The sequence below is a fragment of the Geotrypetes seraphini genome, chromosome 12 (assembly GCF_902459505.1).
Source record: "Geotrypetes seraphini chromosome 12, aGeoSer1.1, whole genome shotgun sequence".
Classification (NCBI taxonomy): Eukaryota; Metazoa; Chordata; class Amphibia; order Gymnophiona; family Dermophiidae; genus Geotrypetes; species Geotrypetes seraphini.
This window is the reverse complement of record NC_047095.1, coordinates 67,914,848-67,940,352: the sequence shown is the minus strand read 5'-3', so window position 1 is coordinate 67,940,352 and position 25,505 is coordinate 67,914,848. Positions and strand designations below refer to the sequence as shown.

The window sequence follows — 25,505 nt, the reverse complement described above, 5'->3', positions numbered from 1 at the left end:
ACTTGATGACAGCGCATTAGAATTTTTTTTTGTACTGATTAAACGATAAATTAAAACATCTAATCAATGTCTCTTTGAGAGACACGCAGAGAATACTATTTAGCTGCCTTGGTCAGGGCTGTTTCTAAACCTCAAAGGCGAAATAAAACATGGATATTCAGTAACATAAGAACATAAGAATTGCCAACTCCGGATCAGATCTTCGGTCCATTAAGTCCGGCGATCCGCACACGCGGAGGCCCAGCCAAGTGTACACCTGGCGTCATTTTAGTCACCCTTATCCCTCTATGCCTCTCGTAAGGAGATGTGCGTCTAGTTTGCTTTTAAATCCTAGAACGGTGGATTCCGCAATAACCTCCTCTGGGAGAGCATTCCAGGTGTCCACCATTCGTTGCGTGAAGCAGAACTTCCTGATATTTGTCCTGGACTTGTCCCCCCTTAGTTTCAGTCCATGTCCTCTTGTCCGTGTCACAATCTCAGTTCTGGAATGTTGCTACTCTTTGGGGTTCCAGAATCTTGCTATTCTTTGAGATTCTGCCTGGAATCTTGATATTGTTTGGGGTTCTAGAATCTTTTGTTACTCTTTGGGATTCTAGAATTTTGCTACTCCAATGTAACATCACTGATGAGGTTGGCTCTGAGGAATTGTGGAATGAGGCATTATAAGAACATAAAAACTGCCATCTCCGGATCAGATCTTCGGTCCATCAAGTCCGGCGATCCGCACACGTGGAGGCCCAGCCAGGTGTAGTCATTTTAGTCACCCCTATCCCTCTATGCCTCTCGTAAGGTATATTAGGCCAGAAAAGTCAAGGTTTAATATACCAGCCACTAACATTGGGGTCCTTTTACTACGCCATGCGCTAAATATTAGCGTGTTCTAAATGCTAATGCATCCATAGGATATAATGAACGCGTGTGCTAAGACGGCTAGCACGCCTTGGTAAAAGGACCCCATTATGACCAGTGGCGTAGCGACGGTAATAGCCCCCTCACCACGCACGCCCACCCTTTCCCTAACCCGTATCGGTATTAACTTCCTCGGCGCGAGCATCACCAACATGCTGCCCACGTCAGCTTTGGTTCTCCTTCTGATGTCACCTCCTAGGGCAGACGTGGGCAACCCCGGTCCTCGAGGGCCGGAATCCAGTCGGGTTTTCAGCATTTCCCCAATGAATATGCATGAGATCAATTTGCATGCACTGCTTTCAGGGCATACTCGTTGGGGAAAACCTGAAAACCCGATTGGATTTTGGCTCTCGAGGACCGGAGTTGCCCATGTCTGTGCTAGGCGCAAGATCAGGAAGTGATGTCAGAGGGAGAACCGACGCTGGAGTTGCTGCTCACGCTGGCAAAGAGATTGAGATACAGGGGGGGGGAGGGGTAGGAAGGAGCGGGGGGACGGAGAGGAGGAGGGATGGCAGCGCCCTCACCAAGAAAGTTCCTGGGGCAGACGGCCTCCCCTCCCCCGCCCCTCCCCTTACTACACAAATGATTTTGACATCGACTGACGCCTACATTGATTTAGGCGCCGCTTGGCGCGAAACTTTGATTAACGCGCAGCAGGTGCGGCTTTGCTAGGCGCCTACCGAGTTAGGGCCGTTTATAGAATCTGGCCCTCAGCGCTATTCTACAAACGACGCTCCAAGCTGGACGCCATATATAAAACAGCGCCTAGCACTAAGATACGCACCTAACGGTTAGGTTTAAGGGTTTACCCCCAGCTGAAACCTGATGCGCGCAAATCCCCATGCCTAAATTAGGTGCAGACCAGGCGTGTTGCGTGCAAAATTCGTGACACGCCCATGACCCACTCGCGCCCCTCCCATGGCCACAGCCCCTGTTGGATCCATGCGCAAGATTTCACATTTATAGAGCAGCACCTAGCAAGATGGGTGCTCAGATTTTGATTGCTGCCAATTGGTGATAATAATTGATAATTAGCATCCAATTAACTGCGCTAATTGTTTAATTAACTTGCGCATGCAAAGTGGGCACTTACACAAATTGGTCTAGCCCTCGACGGAGACTACGTTGTTTAACTTGGCTTTCTATAAGACCTCTCAAACCAGGGGTCTCAAAGTCCCTCCTTGAGGGCCGCAATCCAGTCGGGTTTTCAGGATTTCCCCAATGAATATGCATTGAAAGCAGTGCATGCAAATAGATCTCATGCATATTCATTGGGGAAATCCTGAAAACCCGACTGGAATACAGCTCTCGAGGACCGGAGTTTCCTACCCCTGATATAAAGCAGGGATCTCAAAGTCCGTCCTTGAGGGCCGCAATCCAGTTGGGTTTTCAGGATTTCCCCAATGAATATGCATTGAAAGAAGGCATGCACATAGATCTCATGCATATTCATTGAGGAAATCCTGAAAACCCGACTGGATTGTGGCCCTCGAGGAGGGACTTTGAGATCCCTGTCTCAAACCCCTCGCATACATTGCTAAGAAATTACAAATTGTCACTTGCCTTTATGAAACTACAATCAGGACAGAACAACACAATGGGGGGGAGGGGGGGAATTCTGTAAGTGTTGCTTAAAGTGCCAAATTTTATTTCAAAATTATTGTTAATGGCTTCATTAATGAGCTCTAACAAACTCACAATACAGTACTCCCCCGAAATTCGCGGGGGTTATGTTCTCGGAGTGAGCGTGAAAAGTGAAAAACCGCTCAAAAATGGATGTGGCACAAAAATGCCCTCCCCGCTCCGTTTTTGGCTGCTGCCATTGGTCGCCGTTAGCTGGAAGGCTCCATCGCGCGTGCGTGCTCTACCGCTGAAACTGACACCAATCTCCCCTCTTCCCCACCCCCAATCTCCATGTGGGCACCAGATGTAGTAGGTGCCGCTGCAGCAGCTGGAGTGCCAGATTCCACGGCGCGAGGGGTGGTGATGGTGGGGCAGATGAGCACCGGGCGGTGGGAACGCCTCCGAGTCGCCTCCCACATGGACGCAAGCTGCTGCTTCTCCTCACGGGTCCTTCACCTGAGCCCTTCTCGAAAGCAGCAGGAGGAAGAAGAAACACCCCTTCCCCCCCCCCACACACACAAATGATGCAATGGGGGAACAAATTGTAAACTGCGAATTCGCAGGGGAGTACTGTAACAAGAACTTAAGGTTGAATGGGTGGAAGGTGCCGAAGTCGGTAGCCGCCTACACCTAGGTACCTAATACCATATAGGCATGGGCAGATCAGGGGTATTTTTTTCAATTTTGGTGCTGCCAAGCGGTTCATAGACAACGGCGCGAAAGACAAAAGCGCGTGCCGACAATTGAGCGCAGCGCGGAGGCGCGCATCGTTAGGATCTTAGGATATTTGAAGCTTGGGCGTCCAAACGGAAGATTAGTCCAAATCATAGTTGCTAGGGTCCACCTTGGGGGTCAGCGCTCAAGAAGATCTGGGCGTCATCGTGGACAATACGCTGAAACCTTCCGCCCAGTGTGCGGCGGTGGCTAATAAAGCAAACAAGACGCTAGGAATGATTAGAAAAGGGATGGAAAACAAGTCTACGAATGTTATAATGCCTCTGTACCGCTCAATGGTGCGACTTCGTTTTGAGTATTGCGTTCAGTTCTGCTCTTCTTATCTCAAAAAAGATATAGCGGTGGGCACTGGAGGATTAAGTGACTTGCCCAGAAGGAGCAGCACCGGGATTTGACCTCACACTCTCTGGGCACAGAGGACACTTCAAAATCAGAATGGCATGAAAGTTAGAAAAAATCCCTATGTTCAGGGTAATATATAAATTGTGTACTGGAAAAACAAGGCCGGGGCTCCTCATCAAGAAGAATCCTTTTTTTTTTTAAATGTAAATCTTTATTAATTTTAAAATATAAACATAAACAAATCAAGAAACGCACTTTAAATATGCAAATAATTTGAAAAATACTCATTTTCTCCACCCCCCCTTAACTAATAAAAGTAGATATACTTTTATAATTTCCATACAATAAATAAAATAGGAATAACAAACAATAATACATTTCCCACCACCTTGGATGTGTAAGGAGGTCAGATAAAAAGGAAAGGTGCATGACATCTATTATGATGCCAATTGGCTCCTGACCCTGTTAAATACTTTACTATAAGCTAAAATTTCAGCATTCATTCTTTCATATTTATAACTAGAACACAAGTTTGCCCACCAGAAAGTATAATTAAGTTGATCATAACATTTCCAATTGCGTGTTATCATTTGAATAGCTACTCCCGTCATTATTAAGAAAAATCGGCTTATACAATGATCCAAAGAAGGTTTAACATATAATAAAGTACCACAAATTATAGCTTCATAAGTCAGTGGTATCAATGACCCAAGTACAACATTAATTTGTTCCCATATCGACTTCCAAAAATTAAGTATCAATGGACAATAATACAACAAATGATCCTTAACAGAATTCAGCTCAACCTGCCATCCACAAAAATATCTCCACTACAAGCAAATTTTCCACTCTAGGCCAACTTATCTGGGTGCAAAAACCTGGAATGACTTCCCAGAAGCAATCAGGAAGGAGACAAACTACACCGCATCCAGGAAAAACCTGAAGACTCACCTCTTTGACAATTGACTGTTTCAGCTTCTGTATAGCACCCCCTCCTTCTAGGCCCCCTCCCCTTGCTTCTCCGAGCCCCCCATCCCTACTCCATTTCCCTCTTCCTCTTGGATCATAGAAACATAGAAGATGACGGCAGAAAAGGGCTACAGCCCATCAAGTCTGCCCACTCTGCTTACCCACCCCCTGTCTACGCCTTGAGCTTGTGCGACTCACAAATGGAAGATTAGATTAGAATCTATGGACCGGGTGAGGCACTGGCTCAGGGTGCCAGTGATAAAGAGTGCCAAAATCCTGGTCTAGCGTCTCCCCTTCCTCTTCTCTTCCCTCCATCCCTTTGTCTGAGGTTTGATATCCACAGGATTGGGGGTGGGGAGAATAGAGAAGGAGCGATACCACATCATGGATGGGGGGAGATACCGATAGAAAAGTTGGCTGAGGGTGGCACAGTCCCTTGAGCCAGTCCTCTGAAAAAAAAGTCTGTAATCCATTTAAGATTTTAAACACCAGGTATGCAATGCTGAATTCAATTTGGGCAGCCAGTGCAATTGAATCACTGTTGTAGACCTTGTGGACTGGATCTGTGAGCCCCATCCATGTGAACAGCCACCATTTTCTAGAACAGGGGTTCTCAACCCTTTCCTGGGGGTTTTCAAGATATCCCTCAAGAATATGCATGAGAGAGATTTGCATACCTGTCACTTCCATTATATGCAAATCTCTATCTTGAAAACCCGACTGGCTGGGGGTCCCCCAGGACAGGGTTGAGAACCCCTGTTCTAGAATAATGTGTAGCCAGAACAGGGAATGATATACTGCCTTTTTGTCGTTTTACAAACCCACTCAAAGCGGTTTCCATACAGGTGCTTCAAGCATTTTCCCTGTCTGTCCCGGTGGGCTCATAACCTATCTAATATATTTGGGGTAGTGGGGGATTAAGTGACTTACCCAGGGTCACAAGGAGCAGTGCAGGGTTTGAACCCACAACCTCAGGGTGCAGAGGCTGGAGCTCTAACCACTACACCACACTCTCCTCCAATATAATATAAAATATAAAAGTGAGCCAAGTACAGAACAATGAAGCCATTGTGACATCACTGCTAAGGTTGGCTCTTAGGCATTGGTGGAATGAGGCATTATGACATCACAATCTCAGCTCTGGAATGTTGCTACTCTTTGGGATTCTGCCAGGCATTGTGACATCAGGGAAAGGGATTTGTATACAAACCCACTCAAAGCGGTTTCCATACAGGTGCTTCAAGCATTTTCCTTGTCTGTCCCGGTGGGGTAGTGGGGGATTAAGTGACTTGCTCAGAGTCAAAAGGAGCAGCACGGGGTTTGAACCCACAACCACTGCACCACACAATCATACATGTGTGCATATGTGTATGTCCGAATCCTGCTTAGTTTCACAGGTTCTTGATGCCTACATGTTGACTCATTCCTTCTAGAATGATCCCTTGTGTGTGTGAGCTAGGGCAGGTCAATTTGTTCTCTTGTGCCTCAGTTCTAATCCCCAGCTCCTTCACTGACTCTCTGTGTGATCCATCTGCACAAAATCACCACCCATACGATTTAGCCAGATCAAGGCAGGTCTTCAGATTTCATCAGTTAGTGTTAAACACAACCTTAACCTCTGACATACTGCCTTGAATTTAACTGCACCATGCCAAACTTACCTGTGGCTGAATATTCAGACAACATTAACGATATAAAATTAAGTTAACCAGTACATGTCCACTCCTTGGCTTTTTGAATACCTGAGCCTGTGTCTAGAAATGTAGTGAGCAGGTGCCCTCTAGTGGTAGAAAAGGGAACTATCCCTGAAGCATGAAATGATTACTCAGCATTTTATTTTACTAAACCAGCATAAGGACTGACCAAAGGTGACCCTGAATTATTATTTACCTTTTCACACAAGACCTTTCTTCAGAGACAGACAGCTAAGAATAGCTGAAGTCCTGCAACAGAGCTCTTCAGCATGGAATAGAGACAGCTGAAAGGGAGATATGATTGAAGTCTACAGGAACTAGGGAACGCTTAATGAAGTTACAAGGAAATACTTTTAAAACCAATAAGATGAAATTTTTTTTCACTCAGAGAATAGTTAAGCTCTGGAACCCGTTGTCAAAGGATGTGGTAAGAACAGTTAATGTATCTGGTTTTAAAAAAGGTTTGGACAAGTTCCTGGAAGAAAAGTCCATAGTCCATAGTTCAGACAGACATGGGGGAAGCCATGGAATGTTGTTACTGTTTGGGTTTTGGCCATGAAGACGGGATATTGGGCTTACCCAGTAAGGCTATTCTTACTTTCTTATAGGGTGTTCAGAGAGATTCTGGCCACACCACTGTGTGCTTAGAGGATTGGTGATGAGCAGCATTGGCCTAGCAATGGGTGGGCCTGGACCAACCAACTTTGGCCTCAGGCCCACCCAGAATTGTGGTGCTCTTGCTATGGCTGTTGGGGACCCCCAAACCTTGTCACCTAGAAAGATTCTCTTCCAGTACCCCATACATTCCCCTACGCTCAGCAGTTGGTGGCACCCCACATGGGCCACTACTGTATCAGACCCCCCTGAGCATGTGCAGGGAAGCAGTGTGGCAACAGCCCATTGAAAATGCCACCAAAACACAGGAGAGTGCTCTGGCAGTCAGAGAACGTCTTCAGGTGGCAGGACTTGGAGATCTCTGACAGCTCAAGCATTTATAGTCTGAGTTGATGTGGTGGAGGGGGGCAAGAGATCAGCATGGGAGCAGGGGCAGACCAAAATATTGTGCCCACCCAAAGTGGGCTCAGGCCCACTCAAAATTGCATGATGAGTAGATAAAAGTGAAAATCAGAAACAGACCAGTTAATCCAAATTCACTGGTGGGTAAATTACTACCAAAGGAAATGACGATGGAGCACCTCGAATCCAGTGGGTTGCAGGATCAAAAAAAACCCACATGCTTACCAGAAGGAGATTGTGTGAAGCAAACCTGATCTGTTAAATCAAGGTCAAGCACTGAATGTGGGGTACCCGAATTTCTGCAAAGTTTGGACACAGTCCCACAGAGGAGGCTAATTTCCAAACTGAGCAGTGTTGACTTGAGGGTCCCATGGTGTTGGACTGGATTAGAAACGGGTTCAGTGGTGAAGAGCAGAGAGTGGAGGAAGCCCAGGGCATTGGCAGGACTGGCATCAGGGACTGCTCAGCAATAGTGAATGCCAAGTGGCATAGTCAAAGCGAGACCATCTGGATCGGTTCATTCTCTTCCCCTGTGCCATCTCCTTTCCTGTGAGAAGGAGGTGCGGAGAGCAGATATGGTCAGTGTCTATACTCGCCACTACTGTGAGAGGATAGCTAGTTATGAGGGATGAACCACCATTCCAGCCATCTCCCCCACAAGGGAAATAAATCCCTCCTTCAGTGGAGAGGGGAGGGCATGATGACTGGCTCAAGCCCAGCACCCCCAAAATTAAGCTGGAGGAGTGCAGGCTGGAAGAAGGGGCCTAGGAACATCAGCCATGTCAAGGAGAGAGGGAGGGAGGAGAGATGCCAGAATCTGGAGAGGGTAAGGGTGGCTCGATTGGGTTATATGGGAGATGGGGGCCAAAAAGGAAAACCAGTGGGACAGAGAGAAAGCGATTAGGAACAAAGACAGTTGAGCAGTAGTGGGGTGAGGCACACTGAGCGGCAGCAGGATGAGTGGGGAGATTGAGGATCACTGGGGATTGTAAAGGGAAGCGGAAAGGGTAGATGTGAATCACTTGTTCACTCCAAAATTACCAGGACTAGGGGCATGCGATGAAGCTACTGGGTAGTAGATTTAAAACAAACCGGAGAAAGCATTTCGTCACTCAACGTGTAATTAAACTCTGGAATTTGTTGCTGGAGAATGTGGTGAAATCAGTTAGCTCAGCAGGGTTTAAAAAAGGTTTGGACTATTTCCTAAAAGAGAAATCCATAGGCCATGACATAGCTGGACAGTTTTTATCTGCTATTATAAGTCCATCTGGTCAATATTAAAAACATGTTTAAACATATCCACAGATATTCAGTATTAGCTACTATTGGTACTGACTGCCACTATTATCTGAATAGCGTTGATACTGGCATTTATCTGGATAGCATACTTCATTAAAGATGAGGGAAGAATGAGGTGAAGCAGCTTTGCCATAGTGGAAGAGGATGTGAAACCCTGTTTCAACTTTATACCACATCACACCTGGCAAAAAAACATCCCAAGTGGAGAGCAGCAGCGAGGTGCAGTACCAGACTTGGACACTAGAGAGCAGCATATGCTAATCACATATTATTACCTGTAAATTACCGCCCCCTCCCCAACAGTATCACACACAGGTGATGTCATTTTATTGGGGAGGTGGGTTCTGATTGGTTGAAAGGCATGTCACATAGGCGTCTCCCGAAAGGGAGGGGGGAGGTGGATGCTATCCGTCTAAAGTAGCTTGGAGCAGCAACAGGTGTAGCTCAAAGGTGGTCTCGTTGCTCCTGGGGATTAGTTAGATTTTTTTCTTCTTTCTTCCTTTGGGACTTGTTAAATTCTTAAGGTAAGTTTCACCGTTTCAATGGATTATATAATAATAAAAGCTATTAAAAGTTAAGGGAGGACTGCAAGGAAATATCTCTCTTTTATGTTAAGGAAAGCTAGCTTTAGTAACAAGAAACTGACCTTTGTCTATTCAAATCGAGTTAAATTTGATAAAATGCAACGTACAGAAGCTTTTTGTCAGAGGTCAGGATGTGGGTTTTAAAAAAAGTAGAACTAGTTTCTAGGTGAAAAAACTTCCCTTAAAAAACATTAAATTTGTGTTTTTTCACCAATTGCTGTAGCTTGATATCTCTTTAATGTTGACATAAGAGTTTTTGTGTCAGAAGTTTTGAGAGAGTTTAACAAAAAGTCTTAGTTCTGAAAAAGATTCTTGCTGAACCTCCATGTTGGAATTCTTGGCTTTCTAATGTTCAAGGTGTCCTGCATGTGTTATAGCTGTTCTTGTTAGGTTGATCTGGGGGAGACAACCAAGCCAGGGTAACTCTGTCCTGGTTTGTGTCTTCGTTCCCTGTAGCCCAAATTGCATGGAGTTTAAAAAATGGACCAGGTTGCAAACAAAAATGTGATTCTCTATCTTGTTAGGTAGTGGGACAGAACTCTTTACTTTAATGATCTGATCACTACAAGAATGGTGATACATTGGGAGGGGAGGGAAGGGACCATACACAGTAATGTGAGAAGCCCATGGGGGGGGGGGAGAAGGATATGCCACGCTGGTACTTAAAGGAGAAGGAGTTTAATGGTTAAAGCTGAGTATGGAAACCAGATTCAAATCCCTCTGCTGCTGCTTGTAATCTCAGACAAGTCACTTAACCTCAATTGCCTCTCTTACAAACATAAGACTGTAAATCCTTGAGGGCAAAGAGATCTTCTTTTCTTATGGTTATCATATGGCTCCAGAAAAAAAAGAGGACTGATTGAGACATTGGGATTTTACTTCCATGGAAAGCAATGGCAGTAAGGAAGATGGATAGAGACGCCGGGGTTTTATTTTCCTTGAAAGCAATGGAAGTAAAACCCGGATGTCTTAATCCATCTTCCTTTTTCTGGAACCATATGGTAGCCCTACTGAAGGCTACTCATCTTGAACTAGTACTGACGTGGTATGAGCTAAATCTTTTAAACACATGAACTGATGCCTCTGGAGAATCGGCTCTACGATGGAAAGATTTAAGAGGAAAAAGCCAGGTCTTCAATTGACATTAGAAGATTCACATTTTATATGGACTAGGGCATTCCACAAAATAGGGGACTGGAGACTAGAGTGACAGGGGGACAAATTTTTCCCTGTCTCTGCAGGAACTCATTTTCCCTTCCTGTCTGTATTAATTCTTTTCCTGTCCCTGCCCCATTCCTGCAATCTCTGTCCTCATCCGCACAAGCCTCAAACGCTTTAAAATCCTAAGTAGCAACATTCTAGAGCTCAGATTGTGATGTCATAATGCCTCATTCCACCAATGCCTAAGCTCCGTCCTCATCCGCACAAGCCTCAAACGCTTTAAAATCCTAAGTAGCAACATTCTAGAGCTCAGATTGTGATGTCATAATGCCTCATTCCACCAATGCCTAAGCTCCGTCCTCATCCGCACAAGCCTCAAACGCTTTAAAATCCTAAGTAGCAACATTCTAGAGCTCAGATTGTGATGTCATAATGCCTCATTCCACCAATACCTGAGCTCCGTCCTCATCCGCACAAGCCTCAAACGCTTTAAAATCCTAAGTAGCAACATTCTAGAGCTCAGATTGTGATGTCATAATGCCTCATTCCACCAATGCCTAAGCTCCGTCCTCATCCGCACAAGCCTCAAACGCTTTAAAATCCTAAGTAGCAACATTCTAGAGCTCAGATTGTGATGTCATAAGGCCTCATTCCACCAATGCCTAAGCTCCGCCCTCATCTGCACAAGCCTCAAAACGCTTTATAACATTTTATTGAAGGAAACAAGTAAATCTAATATAATAAAATGATAGGCCGCGCATGCGCACTAAAAAAAACGTGTTCCCTGATCCGTCGCGAAAACACGAGTGCGCATGCGCGGGTTTTACCTCACAGCCACCTCACAATACGGAAGTTTCTTCACACGTTGACGATCGTCTCCACAAGCCTTCTCCCAGCCACCCGAAGATCGCCTCCACAAGCCGGGACTGAGGTACAAAGACCGCCTCCTCCCCCCCCCCCCCCCCCGGGACGAACCGAAAAACTGACCCCGCCGCCCTGGACCCAAGTCCTTTGCCACCCCACCCTTTCCTTCCCGCGGACCCCAGGAGGAGTCGGTTTCTGTGTCGTTGTCGCCATCATCCCCTCCCTCTGCGCACACTAACCCCTTCACGCGGTCTGACCGCTACCCTTACTCCCTTGCCGCCCCCCCTTCACGCGGTCCCCACAAACCTCTCGCCTCTAGCAGCGGCCGCAGCACTCTACACACGCTGCTTCACTGCCTTCAACTGCCCTGATTGCTCCACCGCGTCCCTGATGACATCATCAGAAATGCGGCAAATCAAATCAGGGCAGTTGAAGGCCGTGAAGCAGCGTGTGTAGAGTGCTGCGGCCGCTGCTACAGGCGAGAGATTTGTGAAGAGTTGCTGCTGACCAGGGGAGCAGGGAAGATGTTCTGCTGAGCAGGGGATCAGGGAAGAGGGACCAGGGGAGCAGGGAAGAGGTGCTGCTGACCAGGGGAGCATGGAAGAGGTACTGCTGACCGGGGGAGCAGGGAAGAGGGACCGGGGGAGCAGGGAAGAGGAACCCGGGGAGCAGGAAAGAGGTGCTGCTGACCAGGGAAGCAGGGAAGAGTTGCTGCTGACCAGGGGAGCAGGGAAGAGAGACCGGGGGAGCAGGGAAGATGTGCTGCTGAGCGGGGGATCAGGGAAGAGGGACCAGGGGAGCAGGGAAGAGGTGCTGCTGACCAGGGGAGCAGGGAAGAGGTGCTGCTGACCAGGGGAGCAGGGAAGAGGTGCTCCTGACCGGGGGAGTAGGGAAGAGGTACCGGGGGAGCAGGGAAGAGGTCCTGCTGACCAGGGGAGCATGGAAGAGGTACTGCTGACCGGGGGAGCAGGGAAGATGTGCTGCTGACTGGGGAAGCAGGGAAGAGGGACCAGGGGAGCAGGGAAGAGGGACCGGGGGAGCAGGGAAGAGGTGCTGCTGACCAGGGAAGCAGGGAAGAGGTGCTGCTGACCGGGGGAGCAGGGAAGAGGTGCTGCTGACTGGGGAAGCAGGGAAGAGGGACTGGGAGAGCAGGGAAGAGGAACCAGGGGAGCAGGAAAGAGGTGCTGCTGACCAGGGAAGCAAGGAAGAGTGCTGCTGACCGGGGGAGCAGGGAAGAGGTGCTGCTGACCGGGGGAGCAGGGAAGAGGTGCTGTTGGACCGTGGTGGGAGGGAGGGGTGTAAAAATGGGTTTGGAGCTGGGGCTGAAAATAGGGCACATGTGAGGGAAGGAGGCTCTACTAGCACCCGTTAATGTAACGGGCTTAAACACTAGTATACAATATAATACTAATAGATATTCATTACAATTAGATTCACAATTATGATATTTTCATATATATTTCTATCATTCCTTCAAAATATATTTCCATATGACCTATGTCAACCCCCCTATTCCCTTCCCCCTTTCCCATTCCCCCATTCTTTTTATTTTCAATTTATAACATTGTATTGAAGGAATTAAGCAAATTATGATAAATTATGATATTTCCATATATATTTCTTGTCATTCCTCCAAAATACATTTCCATATCACCTATTCCATCCTAATCCTACCCCCACCCTGAATGGAAGATGACACAAATTACCAGGTATTGAGATGCAATGAATATTTCCAAAGCTTCAATGTAAAACATTAATAATCGTACTTTGTGCTCTAGATGAAAGATTTTGAATATAGGGGTCCCAAATTTTCAAAAAGAGATGAGTTCCTCTAGGAAATCTATGAACCTCCGAAACCTCAAATAACTGTAAACGATGGAGTTGGTTCCTCCAATGCCCAAAACTAGGAGGATCTTTCTGTAACCAATATTGCAAAATATATTTGTGACCAATCATGCATGCCTTTTGAAATAAAACGCATCTCCCTTGTCCATATACCCCACAAGCAGCAGCTTTACCAAATAACACCCCCCTTGGGGATTCCACTAATGAACTATCCCATAATGAACCCAAATATAATAGGATGGTAGACCAGAATGACTTAATAAGAGGACATTGCCACAAAGCATGAGAGAGTGTATTAGGAATATTATCACATTAAATACAATTGGGAGAATTAACTAATCCCGCACGGAATGCTTGCACTTGTGAGAAATGTGCCTTATGTAAAACTCTATGCGTACATTTCTTCCAAACATAGCCCGTAATAATTTTAGGCAACCGATGAATAGCTTGACTAAAAATCTTCAAGTGATATTTGAATCCCTAACTCATTCGCACCATTTTTGTAAAATGCTATCATATGTTCGATTTGGAAGTAAACTCCAACACCACTTATGTAACAAAGATACAGAGATTGGAACATCCGTACATTGATTAAGAAAATCGAGAAGCCTTTCACGAACACCACAAGAAAGACCCAATCTTCGTATTTGACTAACATAATGTTCTAATTGCATATATCCATATAATGACCCTGGTCCACTTCCTACTTTTAAGGAAAGGTCTGGAAATCTCTTTATCATCCCCATCTCAGCCATAATATGTGTAATAAAACGAACCCCCTTATTTCCCCAAGATCTAAAAATCACATTAGTCATTCCCGGGGTAAAATCTCCATTTCCTTGAATAGGTAAAAATTCTGATACACTCGGATGATACTTCCATAACTTTAACATTCTACTCCAAACTGATCTTAATGGAGTCAAGACAGAATTATACCTGAAATGATCTGGTAATCTTGACCTAGGCACTTGAATTAAATATAATAAATGAACAGGATGAAAAAAATGCCTTGTCATAAGATAAAGGAGTCAACAAATCATCCTCAAGAACCCAATCCCTTATACACTTCCCCCTCCCCATTCGCGGTTTCCCTACTCGCGATTTCACAAAACTCACAGAGACGAGGCAGGGAAACGGTTCCTGCGGGGAGGAGGGAAAATTTGTCCCCATTTCATTCTCTACTGGGGACTCCAGCCCCAGGCAGGCAAGAACTGGTAATATGGCTCTGTATGGAAGCTTTCCACCTCTGCCCTCATGATCCCTGCACCCTGTTATAGGACTAGATATGTATGAGCTAACTTCTGATACACATTGATTGTCTCCAATTCTCTGTTTTCAGGGGTCGCAATGGGGTGTTTCACGTTCATTAAAGTAATGATGATCTTATTCAACCTGGCGATTTTTGTAAGTATGCAGTTTGCAGGATGTATGGACTGAGGTATTTGGAGATTGGTGGTCAAAGATCTCCACGCCATGCTGAGTGAGGAACCGTGGCATGTTGGGGGAACAGATCTGTCAGGGCTGGGAGTGAATTCTGCCCATCGCTGTTTATTCCTTTCGTATTCCCTTCTTAAGTCATTGGGGAAAGTTCTGCTCAAACTCAGACTGTTTGGTTTAGTGTTTAAGACAATTTGCCCTCTGGAGATGTACCTATAAAATGCTCAGCGACTTTTTCTGTACAAAAAGTAATTCTAGATTTCATGCAAATATTGTAGCATGTTCTAGAGCAGGGGTGGGCAACTCCGGTCCTCGAGGGCCAGAATCCAGTCGGGTTTTCAGGATTTCCCCAATGAATATGTATGAGATCTATTTGCTTGCACTGTTTTTGATGCATATTCATTGGGGAAATCCTGAAATCCCGACTGGATTCCAGCCCTTGAGGACCAGAGTTGCCCACCCCTGTTCTACAGTTTGTCTGGAACTGTATAGCTACTTCAGGCCTTAACATCTTGTCCTGTGTACACACACGTTCAATCATGGAACTGCTGTGCTGTTTACCATCAGAAAAGATTCTCTAGAACAGGGGTGGGCAACTCCAGTCCACGAGGGCCGGAATCCAGTTGGGTTTTCAGGATTTCCCCAATGAATATGTATGATATCTATTTGCATGCACTGCTTTTGATGCATATTCCTTGGGCCGGAATCCAGTCGGGTTTTCAGGATTTCCCCAAGGAATATGCATGAGATCTATTTGCATGCACTGCTTTTGATGCATATTCCTTGGGGAAATCCTGAAAACCCGACTGGATTCTGGCCCTCGAGGACCGGAGTTGCCCACCCCTGCTCTAGACCCAGCAAGAGATTTTGGGAGTAATTCTGTAGAAATAGCTTTGGTAGATTGTAAAAACGGTGTGCTTTAAATATAGATAAATGCAAGGTTATTAGATCCAAAATATCCTTGAAGCAGAAGACTTTTTTCTAGTTATGAAGCGGGTTCCGAGTGACATTTTATGCTGCTGCTGACTTTCTGAATGGTCCTAATGCCATCTTTGTCACATTTATTGGCTTAGTACATGTCCTTTAGTTTGCATCCAGTACAACTTCCTGGTTTAAAACCTCTCCTTTACCTCTTTGTGCTGGGTCTGTACTGGAGCCTCTTGGTTAACTGATTTCCGATCTATGTTCAAACATTTTTTATTGAAGGAACAAAGTACATTTCATATTATATAGAAAGAGGTTCCTTACAAAAAAAAATTCACTAATATAATATGTAAAATATTATCAAATACTATCATTCCTCAAAACATTCTATTTAACAAATCCTAATCCCCCCCCAAGTCACCTCCTTCCCCCTTCCCATTCCTCCTTCCCATCATCCCATTTTCCTTCCCACCCAAGATGAAAGGTGGCAAAAACAGCAAAATTCTGGAATACAATGAAGGCAACCACAGCTTCAGTATAATTTATAACATTTTATTGAAGGAATCAAATAAATATACAATAATATAATACAAAGAAATATTCATTACAATTAGATTCACAATAATAATATTTCCATACATATTTCTATCATTCCTCCAAAATATATTTCCATATGAGCTAATCCATTCCGCTTCCCCCCTACCCTTCCCCCTCATTCTTTTTATATTCAATTTATAACATTGTATTTAAGGAATTAAGCAAATAAACAATTTAAATTTCCATACATATTACTATCATCCCTCCCCCGGAATGGAAGGTGACCCAAATTATCAGGTATTGGAATGCAATGAAAGGTTCCAAAGCTTCAGTGTAAAACATTAAGAATGGTACTAAGCAGTGGTCCCCAACCCTGTCCTGGAGGACCACCAGGCCAATCAGGTTTTCAGGGTAGCGGTAATGAATATGCATGAAGCAGATTTGCATGCCTCTCACTTCCATTATATGCAAATCTCTCTCATGCATATTCATTAGGGCAATCTGAAAACCCGATTGGCCTGGTGGTCCTCCAGGACAGAGTTGGGAACCACTGGTCTAGAGGAAAGATTTTGAATATAGGGGTCCCAGGTTTTCTTTTCCTTTTCTTTTTTTTTCTTTTTTTAATCTTTATTCATTTTCAAACTTACAATAATTGTGTCAATATGTTTAAACAGATTAACGATAAATATATCACTTAATAATCATCAATAACACAAATGATATGCTCTTATCTCCCACCGTCCCACCTTTTCCTATTATATAATCAAATACCTTATACAATATGTAATCATAAATTACCCCCCCCCCTCATAATTGAACCTGTAAATTTAAGGGAAAAGATGTCATCTAATCAGTACAATATTTTGTTAATGGCTCCCACACATCTTGAAATTTCCTAAAACCTCCTCGCTGTATGGCAAGAAATCTTTCCATTTTATATATGTGACCTAGGGAATTCCACCAAAAATTATAATTTAGTCTACTCCGGTTCTTCCAGTTATAAGTAATTTGTTGAATGGCAGCCCCAGTCATTATAAGTAATAATTTCTTATTTGAATAAATCTGACTTTTTGCTCTCATTGCCATACCAAACAGCACAGTATCGTATGACAATGCCACTGGATTATCCAATAAACAATTAATTTGGTCCCAAATTGATTTCCAAAAATTTATAACAAACGGACAGGAGAATAACAAATGATCTAAAGTCCAGATTTTCAAAAAGACGAGTTTGTCTAGGAAATCTACGAACCTCCCAAACCTCGAATAAAGTAACTGAAGTTGGTTCCTCCAATGCCCAAAACTAGGAGGATCTTTCTGTAACCAATATTGCAAAATACATTTGTGACCAATCATGCATGCCTTTTGAAATAAAACGCATCTCCCTTGTCCATATACCCCACAAGCAGCAGCTTTACCAAATAACACCCCCCTTGGGGATTCCACTAATGAACCCAAATATAATAGGCGGGCAGACCAGAATGTCTTAATAAGAGGACACTGCCACAAAGCATGAGAGAGTGTATTAGGAGCATTATCGCATTGAATACAATTGGGAGAATTAACTAATCCCGCATGGAATGCTTCCACTTGTGCGATCTGTAGATCTGATTAAATTCTGTTTAATTGATGTGAACCGCCTAGAACGCCCTGGGTATGGCGGTATACAAGAATAAAGTTATTATTATTATTATTATATGCCCTATGTAGCATTCTATATGTACATTCCCTCCAAATATAGCCCGTAATAATTTTAGGCAATCGATGGATAGCTTGACTAAAATCTTGATGTGATACAAACCCTAATCCCTCTCTCTTCCCACCCAAGATGAAAGGTGACAAAAACAGCCAAATTTTGGAATATAATGGCTTCAATATAATTCATTAAGAATTAAATTTCTTGCTCTAGGTGAAAGGTTTTGAATATAGGGATCCCAAGTCTTCATTTCCCATCTAAAATGATCTTTCAAGTTTATTATTTTTCTTAATTAATCGCTTAATCAAATTCAAAGCGATGTACATATTAAAAAGATAGTCAATAAGAAACAAACAGTACAAACTATAAATAAGGTAAGAAGGGTATTGAAATACATTTGTTAAGTAAAAGCAAAACAAAGGAAAAACACAGTAGGGAAGACATTTAAGCGCTAAGGTGTAAACTATTAAAATTACTGACTTTAAGAAATTATTAAATTAAGTATTAAAAGCATCGTTAAAAAGAAATGTTTTTAAATTACTTTTGAATTTTACCAAGTCTTGCTCGTTTCGTAAAAAAATTGGAAGAGCGTTCCAGGTCTGTGGTGCAGTTACTGAAAATATAAACTGCCGTCTGGTGTTTATAATTTTCAGTGATGGAACAGTCAATAAATTCTGGTCAATAGATCTTAAGGTTCTGGTTGGGTGATAAGGTATTAGTAATTTATATATGAATGCAGGAGTCTTATATACAGTAGAGCAGGGGTGTCCAATGTCGGTCCTCGAGGGCCGCAGTCCAGTCGGGTTTTCAAGATTTCCCCAATGAATATGCATGAGATCTATTTGCATGCACTGCTTTCAATGCATATTCATTGGGGAAATCCTGAAAACCCCACTGGAATTTGGCTCTCGAGGACCGGAGTTCCCTATCCCTGGACTAAGGGATCTCAAAGTCTCTTCTTAAGGGCAGAATCCAGTCGGGATTTCAGGATTTCCCCAATGAATATGCATGAGATCTATTTGCATGCACTGCTTTCATTGTATGCTAATAGTTCTCATGCATATTCATTGTGGAAATCCTGAAAGCCCGACTGGATTGCGGCCCTCGAGGACCGACTATTGGACACCCCTGCAGTAGAGACTTGAAAGTAAGCAAACAAAGTTTGTATGTTATCCGATGGATAACCGGAAGCCAATGTGCATTTTTTAAGAGAGGCGTAATATGGTTGAATCTTTAAAAGATCTTCTCTAAGGGCTCCTTTGACGAAGGTGCGCCAGCATTTTTAACGTACGCACCGGATTAGCGCGCACCATAGCACTCGTAGCCAAAAAACTACCACCTGCTCAAGAGGGGGCGGTAGCGGCTAGCGCTTGCGGTTTTTTAACGAGCGCTATTCCGCGCATTAAGGCCCTAACGCGCCTTGGTGAAAGGAGCCCTAAGTTTTTAGCTTCTGAAAAAAAAAAAATTAATAAATTAAACGTCACTGACGCTTTCCTTGTTTCTCTTTTAATAATCTTGATCCAAACTTTAATTATGGGTCTCGCTCTCCTCCCCCGAGTCCACACCGCAGCTCTGAAGGTCAACATAACGGCATTTGCCCTATTTAAGGTTGCTTGGGGGGGAGTTTTAATAGGATCAAATTGGCGAGTGCCTGGCTTTAGTGGCAGTGCTGTGTATTGTGGTTGGGGAAATGCTAGGATTAATTTTGGGGTCGACCATCTGTTCTGCGGTTAGGATAAACCAGGGGTCTCAAAGTCCTTCCTCGAGGGCTGCAATCCAGTGGGGTTTTCAGGATTTCCCCAATGAATATGCATGAGATCTATGTGCATGCACTGCTTTCAATGCATATTCATTGGGGAAAACCTGACTGGATTGCGGCCCTCGAGGGACTTTGATGCCCCTCATTCAACCCTCACTCCTGTCCACAGGTGTCAAAGTCCTTCCTTGAGGGCCACAATCCAGTTGGGTTTTCAGGATTCCCCTAATGAATATGCATGAGATCTATGTGCATGCACTGCTTTCAATGCATATTCATTGGGGAAAACCTGACTGGATTGTGGCCCTCGAGGGACTTTGATGCCCCTCATTCAACCCTCACTCCTGTCCAGGGGTGTCAAAGTCCCTCCTTGAGGGCCGCAATCCAGTCAGGTTTTCAGGATTTCCCCAATGAATATGCATGAGATCTATTTGCATGCACTGCTTTCAATGCATATTCATTGGGGAAATCCTGAAAACCCAACTGGATTGCAGCCCTCAAGGAGGGACTTTGAGATCCCTGGTCTAAACGGTATAGAAATTTTTAAAATAAATAAATAATACCCAGCTAGATCCCAAATAGTAAAACAGATTTTACGCTGCTTATCCTAGGAGTAAGTAGTGGATTTCCCCAAGTCCATCTCAATAATGGCCTATGGCAGGGGTAGGGAACTCCGGTCCTCGAGAGCCGTATTCCAGTCTGGTTTTCAGGATTTCCCCAACGAATATGCATTGAAAGCAGTGCATGCACATAGATCTCATGCATATTCATTGGGGAAATCCTGAAAACCCGACTGGAATACGGCTCTCGAGGACCGGAGTTCCCTATCCCTGGACTAAGGGATCTCAAAGTCTCTTCTTAAGGGCAGAATCCAGTCGGGATTTCAAGATTTCTCCAATGAATATGCATTGAAAGCAGTGCATGTAAATAGATCTCATGCATTTTCATTGGGGAAATCCTGAAAACCCGACTGGATTGTGGCCCTCGAGGAGGGACTTTGAGATCCCTGGGATAAACTTAGGGATCTGTATAATCTCTTCTCTTCCCCTCCCCCAAGGGCTGAACTTGTGATTTTCTATACCAGAACTGCTCTCTGCTCTCTGGCCAGGAATTCTTAGTGTCTAGGCTGAGGGTTTACGTGTTTGTCGGTTTGTTTTTGTAAAACTAGGGTTACAATTTTTTTTTTTTTTTTTTACCACAAAAATCCTGACATGGCCCCGCCCTATTCGCCTCCAGTCCCGCTCTCCCATAAACCTCCTCTTCTTTCCCCACAAGCTCTGGCTGCGTTTGAAGGGCCTGGAGCATGCGCGAACGTGTGTGACATCTGTGCATGTTCCGATGCCCTCCAGATGCGGCCGGAGCTCGATGAGGCTTTTCAAAACCTGGACAAACTGGATTTTGGAAAGTCTGTCCAGGACTCTGGACAGTCCTCTTAAAAAGAGGGCATGTTCGGGTTTTTCCCGGATGTCTAGTAACCCTATGAAAAACATGCAAATCCTGTGGCTTTGCAAACAAAGGCTCACGTTAAAAAGTCCAATGGAGACTCTTTTTTTCTAAGAGGAAACATAAGGGCCAAAAATCCTTCTTGTGGTTTCTACTTCATGCCCACATGATGATGGATACACCTATGTAATGGGATAGCTTGGGGAGGTATAGGCAGGAAATGTGTTCCTCAGATCCTACCTTCAATCTCGCTAAGTGAGGGCACCACTTTGCATCCTGCAGGAAGACCTGCCAAATTCCTAGAGGATTAGTACAACTAACTGGGATTCCCAGCTGAACCACTGCAGTCCTGACTTCCAGCTCACTGCCATCTAGAGGCAGGGGTTGAACGCAACAGATCAGAAGTCCGGTCTGTAGTGACTGGCACAAATCGTTTTTAACAATTTGACTTGGCTATACCAAATAAGATGGCCATCGTGGTGGTAGAAGGAAGATAGTGAGGAACAGCCAATTCTGAGAAAATTAGTCACGGGATGGGAGGCCATGTTTAGTTGTGTGTTAGAAATTTGGTTATCAGACAGAAAACAGAGGGTAGGATTAAATGGCCATTTTTCTTGATGGAGTAGGTAAACAGAGTGCCACTGGGACCGGTGCTATTTAACTTATTTATAAATGATCTGAAAATTGTAACAACGAGTGAGGTAAGAGCCGTTAATGTACCTGGTTTAAAAAAAAAAAAAAAGTTTGGACAAGTTCCTGGACAAAGTCCACAGTCTGTTATTGAGAGAGACATGATGGAAGCCACTTCTTGCCCTGGATCAGTAGCATGGAATGTTGCTTCTTTGGGATTCTAGAATCTTGTTGTTCTCTAGGATTTCGGAATCTTGCAAGTCTTTGGGATTTTGTATGGAATGTTGCTACTCTTTTTAGGTTTTTGCCAGCTACTTGTGACCTGGATTGGCTACTGTTGAAGATAAAGCTACTGGGTTAGATGGACCCAGTAAGGCCAGTCTTACGTCCCTATCTTTTTGCACTGTACTAAATTCCAACTTCTCTGTGGGCTTTCCCTTTGAAAATCTGGGCTGGCAAAAACCATAGAACCCACCTATGACACATCTAAGCAGTTTACAAATGAATCTCTCTTGCTCATTGCGCCTTCTGTGCATTTGAAAGCTTTTCTCAGCAGCTGCTTAACTGCCAGCTCTCGGGCTCATAATTTCATCTTTGCTTCACTGAGGTTTATATTAGCAGAGGCAGGAAGATTTGCTCGGATTTCTTCCAATCAATCCACGCCACGAGAGACGCGTCCTGTAAGCAGTCAGCCGATGCCTCTCCTCCTTACTGGCATTAGAGAATGACACGGGGACAAATTTTTTTTCACATCCCCGCAGGAACTTATTTTCCTGTCCCATCCCCATGAGTTCTTTTCCTGTTTTACCCCATTCCTGCAAGCGCTGTCCTTGCCTACACAAACCTCAAACCCTTTAAAATCCTAAGTAGCAACATTCTAGAGCTCAGATTGTGATGTCATAATGCCTCATTCCACCAATGCCTGAGCTCCGTCCTCATCTGCCAAGCCTCAAACACTTGAAAATCCTAAGTGGCAACATTCTAGAGCTCAGATTGTGATGTCATAATGCCTCATTCCTCCAATGCCTGAACTCCGTCCTCGCCTGCACAAGCCTCAAACGCTTTAAAATTTATTGTATTTAAAAATTTATAGACTGCATACAAAGCTGTGTTGGGCTTTATCGCTGGCAGTGACGGGATTAGTTCAGACGCTCAAAGAATTCCTATGAGCATCGGAGCTAATGTCACCACGGCCAGCAAAAAAAAGGCCTACCGTGGCTTCGTAAAAGGGGGCCTTTAAGGGTTGGGCTTTTTTTTTTAATCATTTCAGAGCCCCCCTCCACCTAAACAATTCTCAGAGGCCTGAAGATGTAGCTTACTTAGCTTATAGGTAAATCTGGTACTGATGCACCTTGCAATGATGTAACATTAACTGTCCTTAAAGATTTCCAAAACTCCTTTGTAATGCTAGGTGAATATTGTCCCATGTTACAAATTGAAGCTGAGAAGAACTTAAATCATTCCTGTGTACAGTAGGAATAGAGAATTGACATGGGGACAAATTTTATCCCTGGCCCTGCAGGAACTCAATTTTCCCATCCCATCCCCGCAGATTTTGTCCCTGTCCCATTCCTACAAGCTCTGCCTTAACCCTTTCAGGACCAAGGGACATATTTGTCCCATAACTTTAAAATCCTATAAATTTTGATTGGGATAGTCTACATTTCTAAATTTGATATGTACGGATTCCATATGATACTGCCTTTATGTAAACAAACTGGTTCCGACATTCATTCATTAGCGTCGTTGCCAGATTGACGAGAAGATTCACTTGCCACACTGTCCATAAGCCAGAAGTTTGATTTTTTTAAATAAAAATAATGATATTTCACAAAAAAAATCAATTTTTTGGCATCTGCAAGCCCTTTTTACCATAAAAATGTCGTCAAAACCACAAAAATTGGCCTACGATCCTTATGGTCCTGAAAGGGTTAACTGCACAAGCCTCAAGCACTTATGATTTTAAAGTATTTGAGGGATGGGAAAATGAGTTCCTGCGATTTGTCCCCCTGTCGTTCTCTAAAAGTGGAGCTCAAATGGCTGGACCACGTTTCAGACACAGCCTCTGTACCCATAAAATGCCTTTTTTTTTTTCTGTAATAACATACTAACTTGTTTGTTTTGTCTTAGCTTGGTGGAGGTACATTGCTGGGCGTTGGGATCTGGGTCTCGGTGGACAGCAGCTCCTTCTTGAAAATTTTTGGGGCGCTCTCCTCCTCTGCGATGCAGTTCGTTAATGTTGGCTATTTCCTCATTGCCATTGGAGCCATCTTGGTGGTCCTGGGCTTCCTGGGATGCTGTGGTGCTCAAAAGGAGAGCAAATGCCTTCTGATCACAGTGAGTGTTGGGATAAATTGACGTTTCTGTGTTTATAGGGTGAATCTGGGACCCTTCGACTCTCCTGGGTGTCATCAGTCAGTTGGGGTGTGTGTGTGTGTTTATGGAAGGCTGTGGCAGATGAAACGGCCACAGGTATAAGATTTATTTTTTTTACTATGATAAATCAATAAGGTTTGGTCTCTTGGTACCAGCGCAGGGCTATGCCAAATAATTTGAGCCGAGGCCCGCAAAGTACCGTGTGCACAACTGTTATAGAATCCTATTGTTCGCAAGGTAGTGGGGGTTGGGGGAGGGGGAAAGATGCACAATTTCCCAAAATTAACATATTAGTTTAGTAAATACTTTTCCCTTACCTCTTGTTTGTCTGTACCTCGTTTTGGTCTTGTCTCTTCTGATGCTTGTTTGTCTGTGTCCAGTATTCATCTTTCCTGTGTTGTCCCTGTGCCACCTCTTGTGCCCAGTATTGTCCCTGATCTTCCCAACGTCCAGTTTCTCTTTCCTCTTTTCATGCCCCCCCCACCCCACCCCACATCTGCAATCCTAGCATATTTCTCAACTCCCTTTGGTTCCAGCATTGGTACTGTCTCTGCCCCCCCCCCCAAATGTCTTAACACCAATACTATGTCTCTTTGGTTCCAGCATCTGTTCCCCCCCCCTCATTCCCCTGGTCTAGTCTTTCGATCTCTTTACCAATGCCCCCCCCCCCAGCCAGTTCAGCATCTTCACCCCCCCCCCCAAGCCTGGATCCAACATCTCTCCGTTTCTGGCCGGGCACCTTGAATGTGTATTCAACAGTAGCGGGGGTGCAGCGCTCCAGCTACCTCTCCTCGTGCCAAGTCAATATTGCTGCAGCTCCCTTCTCCGACGCTCCGCAGAGGGTCATGACCTAAACTGGAGCCTTTCTCTGCTGCACCTGCTGACTGGAGAGAAGGAGCGTTCATAAGCATCTGAAAACCTGGCTTCTCAAATGTAAAGCTCACCACCCCATTTATAACCACTAATTCTTACATTCTTCCTCATTTATTAAAGTACCTGTAAACCATGCCAAGCTCTATCTTTATGGCGAGGATGCGGTATATAAACTTAAGGTTTAGTTTAGTATAAGCAAAAAAAGCAAACACCCAATGTCGGTAAAAGTATGCACTATTAGTTATGCCTGAGGAGTGTGCACTTTTTCTTTATAAACATGGTGCAAGTCATTGCACACAAATGGCACATCCTGACCTTCTCCCACCCCACCCACGTTGGCATCAGATTGGTGTTCAAAATTAGACTTGACGTACGTGAGTTAACTTGGCAAAGAACAATGCCTTGATCTTATGCAATCCCGAACATAAGAAATGCCTCTGCTGGTTCAGACCCGAAGTCCATCGTGCCCAGCAGTCCGCTCACGCGGCGGCCCAACAGGTCCAGGACCTGTGCAGTAATCTTCTATCTATACCCCTCTATCCCCATTTCCAGTAGGAATTTGTCCAATCCTTTCTTGAACCCCAGTACCGTACTCTGCCTTATAACGTCCTCTGGAAGCGCATTCCAGGTGTCCACCACACGTTGGGTAAAGAAGAACTTCCTAGCATTTGTTTTGAATCTGTCCCCTTTCAACTTTTCCGAATGCCCTCTTGTTCTCTTATTTATCGAAAGTTTGAAGAATCTGTCCCTCTCTACTCTCTCTATGCCCTTCATGATCTTGTAAGTCTCTA

General features: G+C 44.4%; 1 protein-coding gene across 1 annotated transcript in view; it reads left to right on the top strand.

The window, feature by feature from the left end:
* The first annotated feature begins 8,957 nt into the window (after window positions 1–8,957).
* Window positions 8,958–25,505, top strand: part of TSPAN1 (tetraspanin 1) — a 28,052-nt gene continuing 11,504 nt past the window's right edge. Inside the window, exons 1-3 of the mRNA XM_033916985.1 lie at window positions 8,958–9,112; window positions 14,382–14,446; window positions 23,596–23,802. Of these exons, the coding sequence (XP_033772876.1) occupies window positions 14,390–14,446; window positions 23,596–23,802 (264 nt within the window). The 5' untranslated portion in view covers window positions 8,958–9,112; window positions 14,382–14,389. The remainder of the gene's footprint in view (window positions 9,113–14,381; window positions 14,447–23,595; window positions 23,803–25,505) is intronic.